General features: G+C 42.2%; 1 protein-coding gene across 50 annotated transcripts in view; it reads left to right on the top strand.

Moving 5' to 3' along the window:
* The window catches only part of prx (periaxin), a 42265-nt gene extending 21860 nt beyond the window's left edge, over positions 1-20405 (top strand). The window contains exons 6-14 of one of the 50 annotated variants that reach the window (XM_049577403.1): positions 340-533; positions 744-985; positions 1270-8486; positions 9459-9524; positions 9909-9920; positions 10023-10169; positions 10755-12800; positions 13045-17175; positions 18072-20405. In XM_049577403.1, the coding sequence (XP_049433360.1) occupies positions 340-533; positions 744-985; positions 1270-8486; positions 9459-9524; positions 9909-9920; positions 10023-10169; positions 10755-12800; positions 13045-17175; positions 18072-18358 (14342 nt within the window). In that variant the 3' untranslated portion in view covers positions 18359-20405. Of the gene's footprint in view, positions 1-339; positions 534-743; positions 986-1269; positions 9921-10022; positions 10170-10754; positions 12903-13044; positions 17176-18071 lie in introns of all 50 variants that reach the window. The other 49 variants (XM_049577394.1, XM_049577384.1, XM_049577393.1 and 46 more) reach the window with 49 other exon arrangements.
* Positions 20406-21061: the final 656 nt, after the last annotated feature.

Raw genomic sequence — 21061 nt, 5'->3', positions numbered from 1 at the left:
GAGGAAATTTCTCACAGCTAAGCAGGAGACTGTCCTGGTGAATGTGATGATTGCCAGTAATGCCATAAGGGAAATCCAAAGCAGAATAGTTGAAGAACAAGTAGTCTTCTAATGAACTGACAGCATTAGCATTTTCACCAATGGTGGACGCCTGTGGTGGGTTGGATAAGACATAAGAGGGCATTTTTCCTATGTTGCCTTGCAAGACCAAACATAATACGTAATGTTGATGAGCCATTATGGCCTGACCCAAACCTGAGACAAGATGATGAGAACGCAAATGTTGATACTTAGTGACCTGTACATTTGCCAAGTTTCATGTAAATGTCTCTCGTAAAGGTGACCAGCTGCTGAGTGCCAAGGTCTACTTCGACAATGTGAAGTATGAAGATGCTCTGAAGATCCTTCAATGTGCAGAGCCATATAAGGTCAGCTTCCAGCTGAAGAGGACCATCCCTGGAGCAGAGGTCTGTGTGCGGCCTCGAGTTCCCAGCGTTGAGGTCAAAGGTCCCAAGGCCAAGATGGCCAAAATGGTAATCTCTTAATAAAGTCTGTGTCCATTGTTTGCTAATAACATATTCATTTATTACAAAATAGATTTAAAACTCATTCATATTTTCCAAATGCTTTCAGTTGCTAAATCAATCTACACAAAGTCAGTACCTCAACAGATAGCACAGTACTTAATTTGCAGGCCTTCAACTGACACTCTTGTCATTCATGTGCGTTTGTGTGTGTCTCAGAGTGTGAAGGGCAGCAAGCCGTTCAAGGCCAAGAAGAAGAGAGGTGGTCGTTTTGGTCTGAAGAGGCTGAAGGAGAAGCGCAGAGAGGAGCTTGTGATAGAGGGAACACCCCCCAGACTGGAGATGAGTGATGTAGATGTGGAGTTTTCTCTCCCCAAATTCAAACAGAGGAGGAGTGCGAAGGTTGAAGCAGAAGGAGCCGGAGGCACTGCAATTGTGGGAAAGGCAAAGAGGAGGATCAGGTTGGCCTTTTTTTCTGTACTTTCTGTGTTTGCTTCATGGAAATGGTTACAATTGCCTGCTGTGCTGACTGAACATGTGAAGAGATTTGTCGAGGAACATTGTGAGGGTAAAGAATTGTGTAATACAACACTATTACTGACTGTATTTTGAAGACAGAAATAGTTATCTAAAAAGCAAGTTTTTTCTTTCATAAAGCATTCTTCATGAGGCATTTTGGAATATTTCCAATGTTTTTTTGGCTACATTATATGTTTTTTTCTTCTTCTTTATTTGGTTGTCCCAGGTTTCCCCACATAAAAACAAAGGGGTACACTGGAGAGGACACAGGAGGAAAAGTGGTTGAAGGACAACTCGAGGGACAGGTGAATATCTCACCACCTGAGATACCTGAGGCTAAACTGAAAACCAAAGGAAAAGGACACAAGTTTGGAATCACCTTTCCTAAGACCAAACATACAAAGTCAGGGTCAGCTTTGGAAACTGGATCTGTGGAGCTGAAGCCTCCAGGTGTGAACATCCAGCCACCATCAGTGGAGTTCAGTTTGTGTGGTGATAAAAACATAGACGTGGAGAAGGGAGGCGTTAAGCTTAATGCACCTGATGTGGAGTTTGCACTCCCCTCAGGAAAAGCTGAGGCATCTTTGCCCCATGGAAAGACAGAAATCAAAGCTCCTAAACTCAACATCAAAGCAGGAGCTGATGCAGAGGCAGCTGTTGAAAAAGGTGACGTAGACGTAGGCAAAGGAGATGCAAGGTTAAGAATGCCAAAGTTGAAACTGCCCAAAGTTAGACTTTCTCGTCATTCTGATGAGATAGATGGCGACATCAAAGTGAAAGCACCTCCAAAAGTAGAAATTAAAGGAGCTGATAAGATTAGTCTCCCTGAGGCAAATATCACCAAACCAAAGATGGATGTTGATCTCTCAGGAAAAGCTGCATCTATACAAAAGCCTTCTGTTGATATTTCTTTACCAAAAGTGAAGGGAAAGTCTGACATCAACGTCTCACTCCCAGAGTGCGAAGGAGCTGGAAAGACAGTGATCAAAATGTCTGCTGTTGACATCTCTGTGCCTGATGTTGATTTGGAGTTGGACACCAGACACAGAATTCCTGATGAGATAGAGGGCGCTTTTAAAGGGCCAAAAATCTCCATGCCAAAGGTCGACATCTCGTTGCCAAAGATGGGATCTTCCAGTGTGGACGTTAAAGGTCCAGAAGGTGGAGGGAAATTCAGTCTACCTTCTCTTGACATCACTCTTCCGGAGGGGAAAACAGACAGTGGAGATGTGGATATGGACTACTATGTTGGTGGAGATGGGAAGTTCAAAATGCCTGAGTTTGACATTTCTCCTCCAAAAATTAAGCCACAAGTAGGAGAAGTAAATATAAAAGGAGAAGGCATCAAGTTACCCAAAGTAGACCTAACACTTCCCACAGGCAAAGCAGGAACAACTGAAATTGAAGGAGGTGGAAAATTTCAGTTACCATCATTTGACATCTCTCTCCCTAAAATGAAGACAGGTGAGATGAAGGTTGACATTGAAGGCCCCGAGGTGAAAGGTGGTAAATTTGAAATGCCCACACTCGACATTTCTCTGCCCAAAGGAAAAATAGAAGGAGACACTGACGTAGAAGGGTATGCTGGGAGGGGAGGAACTGTCAAAATGCCTACCTTTGATGTTTCTCTACCAAAGTTAAAACAACCAGAGGGTCACATGAACATAGAGACACCCAAGCTTGAGGGTGGAGGTGAGATCCAGATGCCCTCTCTTGATATATTGATGCCAAAAGGAAAGATGGAGAGTAACACTGAAATAGAGGGTCCATCTACAAAAGGAGGGAAGTTAAAAATGCCCTCATTCGATGTCAGACTCCCTAAGATGGAGACATCTGGGGCTAAGGTTGACTTACATGGACCTGACATGAAAGGAGGAAAAATTGAGATGCCATCAGCAGACATTTCTCTACAAAAAGGTAAATGCAAGGGTGAAGTTGACTTCAAGGGAGAAGGAAGCACATTTAAAATGCCATCATACAATATAACTCTTCCAAAAATGAAGTCACCTGAGGGAGAGGTTGTTTTGGAAGGACCTGAAGTAAAGGGCGGAAAGATCAAGATGCCTAGTGTCGATTTCTGTGTTCCCCAAGGAAATGTTGAGGGAAATTTGAACATTGGTGGCAGTGACTTAAAAGGAGACAAATTCAACATGCCCTCTTTAGACATTTCTCTCCCAAACATGAGGACACCTGAAGGAGACATGAAGCTAGAATGCCCCAAACTTCCAAATGTTGAGTTTTCACTCCCAAAGGCAAACATAGAGGGCAACATGGAGCTTGACGGTGGTGGTAGTGGGGCCAAGTTCAAGAAGCCAACTTTTGACATCTCACTCCCAAAGATGAAAACCAAGGAGGGACAGCTTGATATTGAAGGACCTGAAGTGAAAGGGGAAGCAAAGTTCAGCATGCCCTCTTTAGATGTGTCACTACCAAAGATCAAATCACAGGGAGGTGACATCGACATTGAAGGTCCTGATTTTAAGGTTAATACACCAGAGGCAGATTTAGATCTAAAGGGAAGTGAGATAAAAGGAGGGAAAATAAAGATGCCTACATTTGATGTGTCACTACCAAAGACGAAGATGCCTGAGGGAAATATTGGCCTTCAGGGACCCTCAGTTGCTCTCCCAAAAATAAAATCAAAGCGAGGTGATATCAACATTAAGGGGCCAGAAATTAAATTGCCAACTATTGACATATCACCCCCCCAAGGAAAATTAGAGGGGGAAATCACTGTCGAGCGTGAAGGAAAAGGAGGCGAATTTGGCCTTCCATTTGTAGACATTGACCTCCCTACAGTTAAATTCCCTGAAGGAGATGTGAATTTTCAAGGGCCAAAAGTTAAAGGTTCAAAATTTGAAATGCCAAAAGTCGACCTCTCACTTCCTAAAGGAAAAGTACAGGGAGACATTGATATTGACATTCACTCTGGAAAAGATGGGAATATAGAAATATCATCCTATGATATTGGACTTCCTAAAGGAAAATTCACAGGCCCTGAACTTAAGGGAGGAAAAATCAACATGCCAGACGCTGACTTGTCACTTCCAAAAGGACAGGCTGATGCTGACATCAGTATTGAGGGTCCTGAGATAAAAGGAGGTAAATTCAAAATGCCCAAATTTGACGTTTCACTTCCAAAGATGAACCTGCCAGAGGGCAATGCCAAAGTGGAAGGACCAGAAATAAAAGGAAAAATGGAAATGCAGACAGTTGATATTTCACTTCCAAAAGGAAAAATAAAGGGAGATGTTGATATTCAAGGACCTAAAGTCAAAGCTGACATGTCACTCCCTAAAATTAAGTCTCCAGAGGTAGATATCAGCCTCAAGGATACTGATGTTAAAGGAGGAAAGTTTAACTTGCCAACTGTTGACATTTCACTACCCAAAGGAAAAATTAGGGGTGACCTTGATCTTGAGGGTCCTGAGTTGAAAGGGGGTACACTGGAAATGCCAAAATTTGATGTGTCTTTGCCGCAAGTGAGTCTACCAGAAGGTGATGTCAAAATAAAAGGCCCAGAAATCAAGGGAGGGAAGATTGAAATGCCAGACATTGATATCTCACTCCCCAAAGGAAAAGCAAGAGGAGAATTTAAAACTGAAGGACATGCTGGTAAAGGAGGAAAGTTCCATATGCCCTCTGTTGATATCTCTCTTCCTAAAATGAAAGCTAAGGGACCAGAGATCAATATAAAAGGCCCTGAACTTAAGGGAGGAAGAATCAACATGCCAGACATTGACCTGTCACTCCCCAAAGGAAAGGCTGATGCTGACCTAAATACTGAGGGTCCTGATATTAAAGGAGGCAAATTCACAATGCCCACATTTGATGTTTCACTTCCAAAGATGAACCTGCCAGAGGGCAATGTAGAAATGCCAAAAGTAGATATTTCACTCCCAAAAGAAAAGGTAAAGGGAGATTTTAACATTGAGGGACATGTGGGTAAGGGAGGCAAGTTTAACATGCCCTCGGTTGATATTTCTCTTCCTAAAATAAAAGCAAAGGGAACTGATGTTAATACTGAAGGACCTGAACTTGGAGGTGACATTTCACTCCCAAAAGGAAAAGTTGAGGGTGACATCAATGTCGAGGGTCCAGAGGTGCAAGGAGGGGAATTTAAAATGCCAAAATTTGATGTCTCATTGCCAAAAGTGAATCTCCCAGAGGGCAATGTCAAAATAAAAGGTCCAGACATCAAGGGAGGAAAAATTGATATGCCAGACATTGATATTTCACTCCCCAAAGGAAAAGCAAAAGGTGAAATTGCAATTGAAGGACATGCTGGCAAAGGAGGCAAGTTTCATTTGCCCTCTGTTGATATATCTCTTCCTAAAATAAAAACAAAGGGACCAGAGATAAATCTTGAAGGCCCTGAAGTTACAGGAGGAAAACTAAACATGCCTTCACTTGATGTTTCTCTTCCCAAAATAAAATCTCCAAATGTAGATATCAGCCTTGAGGGTCCTGATGTTAAAGGAGGACAGGTCAAAATCCCAGCTGCTGATGTTTCACTTCCTAAAGGAAAAGTCGAGGGTGACATAAATGTTGAAGGCCCTGAGGTGAAAGGAGGCAAATTCAAAATGCCCAAATTTAATGTTTCACTTCCAAAGATGAACCTACCAGAAGGCAATGTGGAAATGCCAACAGCTGATATTTCACTCCCAGAAGGAAAGGTGAAGGGGGATGTTGACACTGAGGGACGTGTGGGTAAAGGAGGCAGGTTTCACATGCCCTCGGTTGATATTTCTTTTCCTAAAATTAAAGCAAAAGGAGTTGATGTTGATATTGAAGGACCTGAACTTGAAGGTGACATTTCACTCCCCAAAGGAAAAGTTGAGGGTGACATTGATGTCGAGGGTCCTGAGGTGAAGGGAGGTAAATTTAAAATGCCAAAATTTGATGTCTCATTGCCAAGAGTGAATCTCTCGGAGGGTGATGTCACAATAAAAGGCCCAGATATCAAGGCAGGGAAAATTGAAATGCCAGACATTGATACTTCACTCCCTACAGGAAAAGTAGGAGGAGAAATTGAAATTGGGGGACATGCTGACAAGGAAGGCAAGTTCAGTATGCCATCTGTTGATATCTCTCTTCCTAAAATGAAAGCTGGGGAACCTGAGATAAATCTTGAGGGCCCTGAAGTTACAGGAGGAAAACTAAACATGCCATCACTTGATGTTTCTTTGCCTAAAATAAAATCTCCCGACATAGATATCAGCCTCAAGGGCCCTGATTTCAAAGGAGGAAAGGCCAACATCCCAACTGTTGATATTTCTTTACCAAAAGTGAGTCTCCCAAAGGTTGATGCCAATGTGGAAGGACCAGATATGAAAGGAAAACTTGAAATGCCAGCTGTTAATATTGCACTTCCAAAAGGAAAAGCAGATGTGGATATTGACATTGATGGGTACTGTAGTAAGGAAGGGAAGTTTCACATGCCCTCACTTGATATATCTCTTCCTAAAATCAAAGCAAAGGGGGCTGATGTTGATATTCAAGGACCTGAAGTAAAAGGTGACATGTCACTCCCTAAAATTAAGTCTCCAGAGGTAGATATCAACCTCGAGGGTCCTAACATTGACATTTCACTCCCCAAAGGAAAAGCAGGAGAAATTGAAATTGAAGGACATGCTGGCAAAGGAGGAAAGTTCCATATGCCCTCTGTTGATATCTCTCTTCCTAAAATGAAAGCTAAGGGACCAGAGGTCAATATAAAAGGCCCTGAACTTAAGGGAGGAAGAATCAACATGCCAGACATTGACCTGTCACTCCCCAAAGGAAAGGCTGATGCTGACCTAAATACTGAGGGTCCTGAGGTGAAAGGAGGTAAATTCAAAATGCCAAAATTTGACGTTTCACTTCCAAAGATGAATCTGCCAGAGGGAAATGTCAAAGTGGAAGGACCAGAGATGAAGGGAGGAAAAATTGCAATGCCAACCGTTGATGTTTCAGTGCCAGAGGGAAAAGTGGAGGGAGATATCAATATTGAAGGACTACCTGGAAAGGGAAGGTTTGCTGTGCCAAAGGTTGACCTAACAGGTAAAAAAGGTGGTCTCCACATGCCAACTCTTGACATAGATCTCCCCAAATTTGATCTTGATCTCAGCCTTCCTACTGGTCTGACAGACAAAAGCCTCAAGATTGACACCAGTGCTCCTGAAGCATCAGGGGATTTGAAGATGCCTGGTCTTAAAGGAGATATTAATCCAGCCAAGTTGAAAGTTAGGGGTGCAGACATCGAGACAAGTGGGGTAGAAGGTCCAGGTGCATCCCTTAAACTTCCCACTGTCAAATTACCAACAGTTGACATCTCAGCTCCAAAGGTGGACCTAGACTTTGGCCTTGCCAAACCTAGAGGTGACGAAGTGGAAGTGGAGCTTCTGAAAGCAGAAGGAGGTAGGCCTTCTTCGGGGGGCAGCTTTGATCTTCCTGATGTCTCCCTCAAAGTCCCCAGTTTCTCTCTTCCAAGGTTTGGTGGAAAGTCCAAGAGTGGTGATCTGGCAATATCTGGCCCCAAGGGAGAGGTTTCCCTCAGTCCACCACATGTGGAAGGGGAGATAAGAGCACCATCAGTAGAGTTTGATGGGGATGGAAAAGTCAAGGTGAAAAAACCTAAACTCAAAATGCCTTCATTTGGTATATCCAAAAAGCATGCAGATGTATCCGTGTCTTGCCCTGATGTGGATGTTAAAGTGAAAAAGGAGAAAATTGACATTTCTAAGCCAGAGATCAATGTTGAGAGCCAGTATGACAAATCAAAATACAAAGTGAAATTTCCCAAGTTTAAAATGTCATCACCAAAAGGTCACCTCCCAGAAGGAGAGGTTAATGCTAAACTCGAGGCAGATGTGGAAGGGCAAGGGGGCTTCCATGCACCTGATGTCACTATCAAACTACCAAGATTCTCCATGCCAGGATTTGGCTCGAAGGAAAAAGATTTTGTAAAGCCAAGTGGTCATCTTGAATCTAAGGCCAAGGTCAAGATGCCCTCTGTTGAGCTGTCACTACCAGCAGCTAAAACACCAGAGACTGAGGTTCTTCTTCCCAAAGCAGAAGTTGATGTCTCAGAGGCTGATATCAGAGGTTATGAGGGAAATCTCAAAATTCCCAAAATGCCAACAATTGATGTTTCAATTCCCAAAATAGACCTGGATGTGTCCCTGCCAAGTGTAAAGCATGATGTAAAGGTTGATGGACAAGGAGGCAAATTCAAGATGCCAGACATTAAGATGCCTGACATTGACTTGTCCCTTCCTACAGGAAAAACAAGTGCAACTAGAGATGTTGACATCTCTATGCCCAAAGGCAAGATTGAGGGTCCAGAGGTGGAGCTCAAAGGAGAAGGTGGAAAATTCAAGATGCCACATCTCAGCATGCCCTCTGTTGATATTTCACTCCCAAAAGGAAAGACTGAAGGTCCAGATGTTGAAATGGAGGGAGGTACAGGAGGAAAATTCAAAATGCCTCATATGAAAATGCCAGATGTTGACATCTCTCTGCCCAAAGAAAAGATCGAATGTCCAGAAGCTGAAATAGGGGGAAGTAGTGGAGGAAAATTCAAAATGCCTCACATGAAAATGCCCAACATTGACCTTTCTCTGCCCAAAAGTAAAGTGGAAGTTCCAGATGTTGACATCTCTCTACCAAAGGGAAAGATTGAGGGTCCAGAGGTGGAGCTCAAAGGAGAAGGTGGAAAATTCAAGATGCCACATCTCAGCATGCCCTCTGTTGATATTTCACTTCCAAAAGGAAAGATGGAAGGTCCAGATGTTGAGATGGAGGGAGGTACAGGAGGAAAATTCAAAATGCCTCACATGAAAATGCCCAACATTGACCTTTCTCTGCCCAAAGGTAAGATGGAAGGTCCAGATGTTGACATCTCTCTACCAAAAGGAAAGATTGAGGGTCCAGAGGTGGAGCTCAAAGGAGAAGGTGGAAAATTCACGATGCCACATCTCAGCATGCCCTCTGTTGATATTTCACTTCCAGAGGGAAAGATCGAAGGTCCAGATGTTGACATCTCTCTGCCCAAAGGAAAGATTGAGGGTCCAGAGGTGGAGCTCAAAGGAGAAGGTGGAAAATTCAAGATGCCACATCTCAGCATGCCCTCTGTTGATATTTCACTCCCAAAAGGAAAGATTGAAGGTCCAGATGTTGAAATGGAGGGAGGTACAGGAGGAAAATTCAAAATGCCTCACATGAAAATGCCCAACATTGACCTTTCTCTGCCCAAAGGTAAGATGGAAGGTCCAGATGTTGACATCTCTCTACCAAAGGGAAAGATTGAGGGTCCAGAGGTGGAGCTCAAAGGAGAAGGTGGAAAATTCAAGATGCCACATCTCAGCATGCCCTCTGTTGATATTTCACTTCCAAAAGGAAAGATTGAAGGTCCAGCTGTTGAGATGGAGGGAGGTAGTGGAGGAAAATTCAAAATGCCTCATATGAAAATGCCCAACATTGACATCTCTCTGCCCAAAGGTAAGATGGAAGGTCCAGATGTTGACATCTCTCTACCAAAAGGAAAGATTGAGGGTCCAGAGGTGGAGCTCAAAGGAGAAGGTGGAAAATTCAAAATGCCTCACATGAAAATGCCCAACATTGACATCTCTCTGCCCAAAGGTAAGATGGAAGGTCCAGATGTTGACATCTCTCTACCAAAAGGAAAGATTGAGGGTCCAGAGGTGGAGCTCAAAGGAGAAAGTGGAAAATTCAAGATGCCACATCTCAGCATGCCCTCTGTTGATATCTCACTTCCAAAAGGAAAGATGGAAGGTCCAGGTGTTGAAATAGAGGGTGGTACAGGAGGAAAATTCAAAATGCCTCACATGAAAATGCCCAACATTGACATCTCTCTGCCCAAAGGAAAGATTGAAGGTCCAGAAGCTGAAATAGGGGGAGCTACAGGAGGAAAATTCAAAATGCCTCACATGAAAATGCCCAACATTGACATCTCTCTACCCAAAGGTAAGATGGAAGGTCCAGATGTTGACATCTCTCTGCCCAAAGGAAAGATTGAGGGTCCAGAGGTGGAGCTCAAAGGAGAAGGTGGAAAATTCAAGATGCCACATCTCAGCATGCCCTCTGTTGATATCTCACTTCCAAAAGGAAAGATTGAAGGTCCAGGTGTTGAAATAGAGGGTGGTACAGGAGGAAAGTTCAAAATGCCACACATGAAAATGCCAGACATTGACCTTTCTCTGCCCAAAGGTAAGATGGAAGGTCCAGATGTTGACATCTCTCTACCAAAGGGAAAGATTGAGGTCCAGAGGTGGAGCTCAAAGGAGGAAGGTGGAAAATTCAAGATGCCACAGCTCAGCATGCCCTCTGTTGATATGTCACTTCCAAAAGGAAAGATTGGAAGGTCCAGATGTTGAAATCTGGTACAGGAGGAAAGTTCAGAAATGCTCACACATGAAAATGCCAGACATCTGACATCTCTCTGCCCAAAGGGAAGATCGAAGGTCCAGAAGCTGAAATAGCGGTAGAAACAGTAGGATAATTCAAAATGCCTCACATGAAAATGCCCAACATTGACATCTCTCTGCCCAAAGGTAAGATGGAAGGTCCAGATGTTGACATCTCTCTGCCCAAAGGAAAGATTGAGGGTCCAGAAGTGGAGCTCAAAGGAGAAGGTGGAAAATTCAAGATGCCAGCTCAGCATGCCCTCTGTTGATATCTCACTTCCAAAAGGAAAGATGGAAGGTCCAGGTGTTGAAATAGAGGGTGGTACAGGAGGAAAATTCAAAATGCCTCACATGAAAATGCCCAACATTGACCTTTCTCTGCCCAAAGGTAAGATGGAAGGTCCAGATGTTGACATCTCTCTGCCCAAAGGGAAGATCGAAGGTCCAGAAGCTGAAATAGGGGGAGGAACAGGAGGAAAATTCAAAATGCCTCACATGAAAATGCCCAACATTGACATCTCTCTACCCAAAGGTAAGATGGAAGGTCCAGATGTTGACATCTCTCTGCCCAAAGGAAAGATTGAGGGTCCAGAAGTGGAGCTCAAAGGAGAAGGTGGAAAATTCAAGATGCCACATCTCAGCATGCCCTCTGTTGATATTTCACTTCCAAAAGGAAAGATGGAAGGTCCAGATGTTGAGATGGAGGGAAGTAGTGGAGAAAAATTCAAAATGCCTCACATCAAAATGCCAAACATTGACCTTTCTCTGCCCAAAGGTAAGATGGAAGGTCCAGATGTTGACATCTCTCTACCAAAGGGAAAGATTGAGGGTCCAGAGGTGGAGCTCAAAGGAGAAGGTGGAAAATTCAAGATGCCACAGCTCAGCATGCCCTCTGTTGATATCTCACTTCCAAAAGGAAAGATTGAAGGTCCAGGTGTTGAAATAGAGGGTGGTACAGGAGGAAAGTTCAAAATGCCACACATGAAAATGCCAGACATTGACATCTCTCTGCCCAAAGGAAAGATCAAAGGTCCAGAAGCTGAAATAGGGGGAGGAACAGGAGGAAAATTCAAAATGCCTCACATGAAAATGCCCAACATTGACATCTCTCTGCCCAAAGGTAAGATGGAAGGTCCAGATGTTGACATCTCTCTGCCCAAAGGAAAGATTGAGGGTCCAGAGGTGGAGCTCAAAGGAGAAGGTGGAAAATTCAAGATGCCACATCTCAGCATGCCCTCTGTTGATATTTCACTTCCAAAAGGAAAGATGGAAGGTCCAGACGTTGAAATGGAGGGAGGTGCAGGAGGAAAATTCAGAATGCCTCACATGAAAATGCCCAACATTGACCTTTCTCTGCCCAAAGGAAAGATCGAAGGTCCAGATGTTGACATCTCTCTACCTAAAGGTAACATTGAAGGTCCAGAGGTGGAGCTCAAAGGAGAAGGTGGAAAATTCAAGATGCCACATCTCAGCATGCCCTCTGTTGATATCTCACTTCCAAAAGGAAAGATGGAAGGTCCAGATGTTGAGATGGACAGAAGTAGTGGAGGAAAATTCAAAATGCCTCACATGAAAATGCCTAACATTGACATCTCTCTGCCTAAAGGAAAGATCGAAGGTCCAGAAGTTGAAATAGAGGGTGGTACAGGAGGAAAGTTCAAAATGCCTCACATGAAAATGCCTGATGCTGACATCTCTCTGCCCAAAGGAAAGATTGAAGGTCCAGAAGCTGAAATAGGAGGAGGTACAGGAGGAAAATTCAAAATGCCTCACATGAAAATGCCCAACATTGAACTTTCCCTGCCCAAAGGTAAGATGGAAGGTCCAGATGTTGACATCTCTTTACCAAAAGGAAAGATTGAGGGTCCAGAGGTGGAGCTCAAAGGAGAAGGTGGAAAATTCAAGATGCCACATCTCAGCATGCCCTCTGTTGATATTTCACTTCCAAAAGGAAAGACTGAAGGTCCAGATGTTGAAATGGAGGGAATTAGTGGAGGAAAATTCAAAATGCCTCATGTGAAAATGCCCAACATTGACCTTTCTCTGCCCAAAGGTACGATGGAAGGTCCAGATGTTGACATCTCTCTACCCAAAGGAAAAATTGAAGGTCCAGAAGCTGAAATAGAGGGAGGCACAGGAGGAAAATTCAAAATGCCTCACATGAAAATGCCCAACATTGACCTTTCTCTGCCCAAAGGTAAAGTGGAAGGCCCAGATGTTGACATCTCTCTGCCAAAAGGAAAGATTGAGGGTCCAGAGGTGGAGCTCAAAGGAGAAGGTGGAAAATTCAAGATGCCACATCTCAGCATGCCCTCTGTTGATATTTCACTTCCAAAAGGAAAGATGGAAGGTCCAGATGTTGAGGTGGAGGGAAGTAGTGGAGGAAAATTCAAAATGCCTCACATGAAAATGCCCAACATTGACATCTCTCTGCCCAAAGGAAAGATTGAAGGTCCAGATGTTGACATCTCTCTACCGAAAGGTAACATTGAAGGTCCAGAGGTGGAGCTCAAAGGAGGAAAGTGGAAAATTCACGATGCCACATCTCACCATGCCCGATTTTGACATCTCTCTACCAAAAGGAAAGATCGAAGGCCCAGAAGTTGAAATAGAGGGAGGTACAGGAGGAAAGTTCAAAATGCCTCACATGAAAATGCCCAACATTGACCTTTCTCTGCCCAAAGGAAAGATCGAAGGTCCAGATGTTGACATCTCTTTGCCCAAAGGAAAAATTGAAGGTCCAGAAGCTGAAATAGAGGGAGGCACAGGAGGAAAATTCAAAATGCCTCACATGAAAATGCCCAAAATTGACATCTCTCTACCGAAAGGAAAGATTGAGGGTCCAGAGGTGGAGCTCAAAGGCGAAGGTGGAAAATTTAAGATGCCACAGCTCAGCATGCCCTCTGTTGATATTTCACTTCCAAAAGGAAAGATCGAAGGTCCAGATGTTGAGATGGAGGGAGGTACAGGAGGAAAATTCAAAATGCCTCATATGAAAATGCCAGATGTTGACATCTCTCTGCCCAAAGAAAAGATCGAATGTCCAGAAGCTGAAATAGGGGGAAGTAGTGGAGGAAAATTCAAAATGCCTCACATGAAAATGCCCAACATTGACCTTTCTCTGCCCAAAAGTAAAGTGGAAGTTCCAGATGTTGACATCTCTCTACCAAAGGGAAAGATTGAGGGTCCAGAGGTGGAGCTCAAAGGAGAAGGTGGAAAATTCAAGATGCCACATCTCAGCATGCCCTCTGTTGATATTTCACTTCCAAAAGGAAAGTTTGAAGGTCCAGACATTGAGATGGAGGGAAGTAGTGGAGGAAAATTCAAAATGCCTCATATGAAAATGCCCAACATTGACATCTCTCTGCCCAAAGGTAAAGTGGAAGGTCCAGATGTTGACATCTCTCTACCAAAAGGAAAGATTGCAGGTCCAGAGGTGGAGCTCAAAGGAGAAGGTGGAAAATTCACGATGCCACATCTCAGCATGCCCTCTGTTGATATTTCACTTCCAGAGGGAAAGATCGAAGGTCCAGATGTTGAGATGGAGGGAAGTAGTGGAGGAAAATTCAAAATGCCTCACATGAAAATGCCCAACATTGACCTTTCTCTGCCCAAAGGTAAGATGGAAGGTCCAGATGTTGACATCTCTCTACCAAAGGGAAAGATTGAGGGTCCAGAGGTGGAGCTCAAAGGAGAAAGTGGAAAATTCAAGATGCCACATCTCAGCATGCCCTCTGTTGATATCTCACTTCCAAAAGGAAAGATCGAAGGTCCAGATGTTGAAATGGAGGGAAGGAGTGGAGGAAATTTCAAAATGCCTCACATGAAAATGCCCAACATTGACATCTCTCTGCCCAAAGGAAAGATCGAAGGTCCAGAAGTTGAAATAGAGGGTGGTACAGGAGGAAAGTTCAAAATGCCTCACATGAAAATGCCAGACATCGACATCTCTCTGCCCAAAGGAAAGATCGAAGGTCCAGAAGTTGAAATAGAGGGTGGTACAGGAGGAAAGTTCAAAATGCCTCACATGAAAATGCCCAACATCGACATCTCTCTGCCCAAAGGAAAGATCGAAGGTCCAGAAGTTGAAATAGAGGGTGGTACAGGAGGAAAGTTCAAAATGCCTCACATGAAAATGCCAGACATCGACATCTCTCTGCCCAAAGGAAAGATTGAAAGTCCAGATGTTGACATCTCTCTATCAAAAGGAAAGATTGAAGGTCCAGAGGTGGAGCTCAAAGGAGAGGGTGGAAAATTCAAAATGCCTCAAATGAAAATGCCAGATGTTGACATTTCTCTGCCCAAAGGAAAGATCGGAGGTCCAGAAGCTGAAATAGAGGGACGTAGGGGTGGAAAATTTAAAATGCCCCACATGAAAATGCCAAATGTTGACATCTCTCTGCCAAAAGGAAAGATTGAAGGTCAAGAGGTGGAACTCAAAGGAGAAGGTGGAAAATTTACGATGCCACACCTCAGCATGCCCTCTGTTGATATTTCACTGCCCAAACCAAGGTTTGAAGGTCCAGATGTTGAAATGGAGGGAGGTACTGAGGGAAAGCTCAAAATGCCTCATTGGAAAATGCCAGATTTTGACATCTCTCTGCCTAAAGGAAAACTTGAAGGCCCAGAGGTTGAAATAGAGGCAGGTTCGGGAGAGAAATACAAAATGCCTCATATTAAAATGCCACATGTTGATATATCTCTACCAGAAGGAAAATCTGGTATAATTGAAGGAGCAGAGTTCGAGATTGAGGGAAGCAAACCTAAAATACCACACATGACAATGCCCTCAATAGATATTTCACTGCCAAAAGGAAAGATTGAAGGTCCTGCAGTTGAAATTAAGGGTGAGGGAGGAAAGTTCAAGATGCCAAAAGTTGACATATCTCTTCCTAAAGGGAAACCTTTAATTGAAGGTCAAGAGGTAGAGATTAAGGGAGATCAGGGCCAGTTCAAGATGCCTAATGTGGGCATATCTATCCCTAAAGGAAAAACAAATACTGACATACCAGAGAAGAAAGTGGACGCAGAGGGAGGAACCATCAAGCTGCCACATATCAGGATGCCAAAAGTTGATATTTCACTTCCTACAGGTAAAATCAAAGATAGTGAAGCCCCTGCTATAGAGATGGAAGTCACAGGAGGAAAGTTCAAAGGTCCACATGTTAAACTTCCAAAGGGGGGTATATCAGTGTTGAAGAATAACTCAGGTGAAGCAGAGATCAACTTACCAACCGTTGAGGCGGGAGAGAAAATTAAAGTGCCACAAGAAGAAGCTGATGTGCATGTTGAGGGAGAGCGCAAAGGTCCCAAACTCAAGATGCCAACAATAGATATCAAAAGTCCAAAAGGAGACCTGGAGCTTGATATAGGACTTCATAGAGGAGATGGCAAGAAGAACAGGCAAAAAGTTGAGCTACCTGACTTGGATCTCAACACAGCGGGAACCAGCAGCAAAGTAAAGGGGCCTAAAGTCAAAGGAACAAAATTCAAGATTGGAATGCCAAAAAAGAAAACTGGCATAGATGTAACAGCAGAAGCAAAAATATGCAAAAACTGTGGTGATGAGGAGTTAGGTGGTCAGGACAAACACAGATGCAAGGGTAAAGAAAGATTTGAGTACAAGGTTGAAGTTGAAACCCATGACAGACATAGAGAGAACCAAGATCGTGTTAACATCCCAGTGTCAGAGGTTACATTACCAAGTGTTGGTCTTAAAACCAAACAAAGCTCAGCTGAATTAGGAACAGGGGGTGAGTGTGGCCTCTCCTCATCTGGAGCAGAAATCAAAGTCCCGAAGATTCCAGACATAGAGTTTGATATTGGTACATCACAGAACGAAGATGAGGACAGAACTGAAAAAGGCAAGAAAATCAAAATTCCTAAGTTTGGTGTCCCGTTACCCTCCATCTCCTCTCCAGAGGGAAGAGTAGATATCTATGGGCCAGAAATTCAGTATGAGGGCCCTAAAATGCCCAAAGTAAAGAAAGCTGTCTTTGTCTTGGTAAATCCACCTCAAACAGATGAGGCCACTGCATGCACGGGCCTCCCGGAAGAGGAGACAGCATATAAGGCTGAAAAAGAGGATGTCAAAATGAAGATGCCCAAAATCAAAATGAAGCCAAGTTTTGGGAAGTCCAAAGATAAATCAGCTGCTGTAATCACAGAGAGTGAATTAGAGGGAGAACAGACAGGAGGGAAGATGAAAATGCCCAAAGTGTCATTTTCTCCTGGCAAATCAGGGTCATTTGATGTCACTCTAAAGGGTGAAGGTTCAAGTTCAAGTCTCAATGGCGAAAAAGATGCAAGTCTTCACAAGGGCTCCAAGGATGATAAAGGGACATTCAGCGGCAAAATCAAGCTTCCAAAGGTGGAGTTAACATCTCCATATGGCAAAATGGAGGACACAGGGTTGAGTTTGAAACTGGGAAAGGATTCATCACCAGGTGAAGCAGAGGGGGACACTAAAGGGTTTAAAAAATCAGGCAAGATGGCCGCCACTGGTGTTAGTGAGGAGCTCTCAAAGGATGTGGTGTCATCTCATGCCAGAACAGATATGCTGGACAGGGACAGCTCAGAGTCCCCCGCTAGTTTTACCATGGAGTTCAGTTCTGCAAAGGTCCAGGCTTGGAGAGAGGTCGACAGCCAAAGCAGGGAGTCTGAAGAAAGAGAATCTTCCTCCTGGTTCAAGGTCCCTAAGTTCTCCCTGAAGCCACACTCCACAGGTAAGGATAATGGAAACTTCAAATTGAGATGACAAGATATTTGAAAAATTAGACAATATAACTTCATATTAATAATAACTTTATCTATATAGCACATTTAAAAACAGAGTTTACAAAGTGCTTTGACAAACAAAGCAAAGCAGAAGCAATAAACCCCAGAGGCAACATAAAATTACAAGCCAAACAGTAATGCCAAACTAAGGTAAAATTAAACAAGAGGTCAGACCCAAGAATATTTTGGAAAGAATATATGGTATCCAAGTCAAACAACTGTTCCAAAACTGATATATATATATATATATATATATATGCTATATTTTTATGCGATTCATTCAGTTTTTCTTTAAAGGGTAACTCCACTGATTTTACACTTAAACACCTGCTGTCCATTTGCATTATGGGAAGACCCATATAACAGACTACAAGTCACAATATCTTAGCCTTTGCTGCATTGTTGTTGTTGTTGTTGTTTTCCATGGGTCTTTTGCAAGTTCCCCAAACTTTAAAGTACAATATTAAACCACTGGGGTGCTCCTTTAAAAGAGACTGTGAATCATTGTACAAATTCTCAATTACAATAATAGTGTCCATACAAGTTTGGTATGTGTGCTTTACACTTCATACCTGTATTAAATCATTATTTCATATTATTAATGCAGACTTTATTAGAATATGCACCACATTATACATAATTTATCCTTGCTATTGCATGTGATGCGAGTTTTGTGTTTATTCCATAGATTATTAATATATAATCTCCTGTTCTGTCTCTGCTACATAAGACTAAGTTTCTTTTCCCTCTTGATTTCCTCACCTGTCCTCCTCTCCTCTCCTTCCTTTCATCTACTTGCCTCTGCTTTTTTTCCCCTCTTCTCCTCCTCCTCCTCCTCCCTCAGGTTTCCTCCAGATAACCCCAGAAGGTTCTCCTCAGGCCCAGCGGAAGGGGGAGGTGGGAGGTGAGGTTGACGTCTCGGGGTCTTTCTGCCTCCACACCTCAGGGCTTGACCTCTCTACCCAGGAAATGTCCGAAGAGCAACAAGTCTCCTCCACCCAGGAGAGAACTGTCACCACGGTGACCAAGACCACCAGAATTACCCGACACATAGTAACCACTGAAGCGCGAACAGGTGAATCTTCGCCAACCACGACAACAACTCACCAGGTGTCTGACTTCAATTACTGAAGATGCTGTAATGATATCTTAAATGTCTTTTAACCTTTTTGTTTTTCTTTGGTGAGGTTGCAGTGTTCTTGTATGCTAAGCTTGCAACATGGCAAACCTCAATTAAGTAAAAGTCTTTATTTTATATTTTAATAGATGAGGTATGAATGTGATGCAAAAGAATGACTTTTTATCTATTAGCATCATCGTCATTATAAAAGCAACAGAGTAATATATGCTTCCCTTTTTTTTCCATTTTAAATGTGACTATTTTTGTTACTGTTATTTGAGTTTTGTTAGTTTAGTCCTAATTATTTATCAGATTATGTTTGGTTTAAAAGTTTTCACTCTGAATGTAAACATGTCACATTACTTTATTATTTATTGTTTGTGTGTTCAAATTGCATTGGAAATGAGTCATTTAGTCGCATTAGCATCATGGATTTGACCATGATTAGTTCAAAATAATACATTTTGAACCGTTACAGTGCAGGCCAGAGTAATATTCATGTATATACAACTATATCATTGCTTTTTTGAAGCAGTATCCCTTCAATCCGAAATGTAGTTATTTTCATATTCACCAGAGTCAGGAGTAGAAATGATATTTTTTGACCTGTGTTTGTCTTGAAGGAAAAGTGTGAGCTTTTTGAGATTATAGGTTATTCTCATTTTCTGCCATAGTTTTATATTTTAAGCATTTAGCTGGTGCTGTTACTCAGAGATAGTCACAGTGAGTGAGCAGGATACTCTGGACTCTTTTTTTTTTTGCTGTGGGGATCAAATCTGTGACCCTCTGGTTACAGGTTGCTCTCAAACATTTACTGTAGCCCACCCTGCTGCTAATCTATTTTATATTTGTTTTTACTGTACACTGCCAGAAAAAGACACCACTGTATATTCTGTGATTGGGGCTTTAGCTTCAAGACACAACTCCTGACTGAATTTTTGAAACTCAGCTGTGAAGTATGTTGAGTTTCAAAACATCAGCAGAGTGCTGGGAGGAAATTTGTGGATTGAGGGGTATTGTTGGGTGCTTACATGAAATCAGGGAGAGGAGTTTTAAAGGTAAAACATTTTCTCTTGAAACATAGCCCTCTAAAATGTTCAGGCTGCTACAATGACAGACTGGCTCAGGAGTGGTGAGCCTCAATATTGTACAAAAGCCAACACATAACAAAATATGCACTCTGAAAACCGAAGAGAGGAGCTCAAGAACAAGAGGACAAAGGCACCTTCTGATTAAAATGTCTTTGATAATGTGACATTCTTGTGTTTATTGTATGAATATTACTGATGATGTTACAAAATAATGTTAGATGCCAAAATGTCAGATTGATAAAAGCATTTTTATTAAGTGCCTTTACCCCTTATTTTTCAAAAAGTGTGTCCTCCATTTAAAGTATAAACTGCTTTGAAATGGAGGGAGAAAAGCCTCTTGCTGTATTTCAGATATTTATTTTGTTGTCTCTACATTGAGACATTTAAGTTTCATTCCCAAATGCAGAACCTATCATTTGAGAAAAAAACATTTCTGGTATTAAATGAAAACATAGTTTTTAAAACTACTGATGGTATACACTACTCTTAGCCATTACGATTACCATTTCACAGATTACAATCATCTACTTTTTCAAAATAATGAGCTACTTTTCAAGTGGAAGTAAAGCATTTAAGAATGGAGACTTTTAACTAAACTTGGTTTACTTTACTTGGCTGGTAGACAGAATGACAACGTGTGATAAAATGCATGAAGGAATCCTGACAAATCTTCTCCCACACTTTTTCCATTAACAACTTTAACACTATGCCTGTTTTAAAGGAGCGATATAGACAATAGATTTCTAAAAAGCCGAGAAGAGATAGTGACACGTTATGGTAACACACGCTGAGTAGCATCTATGTGTATTGAGATTTTTACCTTTCTATTTTAATCAAGTCTTCGAATTTCTTTTCGATTATAAGGGTTTCAGTGCCAAGTGTTTTTGTCAAAGCTGCAATGGAGAGAATGTTGGTTGTTACATCAATAAAATGTTACATCAATAAAATAATATTCACACAAAAATCATGTAAGTGATAGTTTCCTGATGTTTTTGACCTGCACAGTTGCTGAATTAAGTGGACTTATGGGTGTTTTATGAGGGTTTTTAGAGCATGTCAACTCAAAATCTGCCAGCCTGAATCATTCAATCATTTATTTGTTGTCTACATACACACTTATTCTTTGCGGGGACATGGGGAGCTGCAGCCTACATCAACTCACATTAGACAAAAGTCAATTTACCCACTCACACATTCAAATTCCTTCTTTAGAAAACACACAGTACTATGGAAGTCCATTTACAACAAGGAAAAATATGTCTGATTTTAATGAAAGTACTCACGAGAAATTAAAATTACAAGTTAGTAAGTTAGAATGTTGACTTAATCGGCACAAAACAGACCTTAGTATCGTATAATTTTGATTATCTCATAATATTACTCTTGTATGTCAATATTTTGACTTATTAAGTCAAACCTTCAACTTTGGAAATGACAACAAAAGATACTAAGTGTTAAAGGGAAATTTCGGTTTATTTCAATCTGTCTCCTATCGTCCTAAATTTGTTTCAAGTGACTAGTGACATAAAAAATAATAGTTAGCATGTTAGCCGTTAGCCTAGATACAGCCAGGGCGCATAGTAGCATCAGACCTGTTAAAAGTAAGTGAATGGGCACTTCTCA

The sequence above is a fragment of the Epinephelus fuscoguttatus genome, linkage group LG5 (genome assembly GCF_011397635.1).
Source record: "Epinephelus fuscoguttatus linkage group LG5, E.fuscoguttatus.final_Chr_v1".
NCBI lineage: Eukaryota > Metazoa > Chordata > Actinopteri > Perciformes > Serranidae > Epinephelus > Epinephelus fuscoguttatus.
Note: the sequence above shows the minus strand (reverse complement) of the source record. Positions and strands in the feature narration are given on the sequence as shown.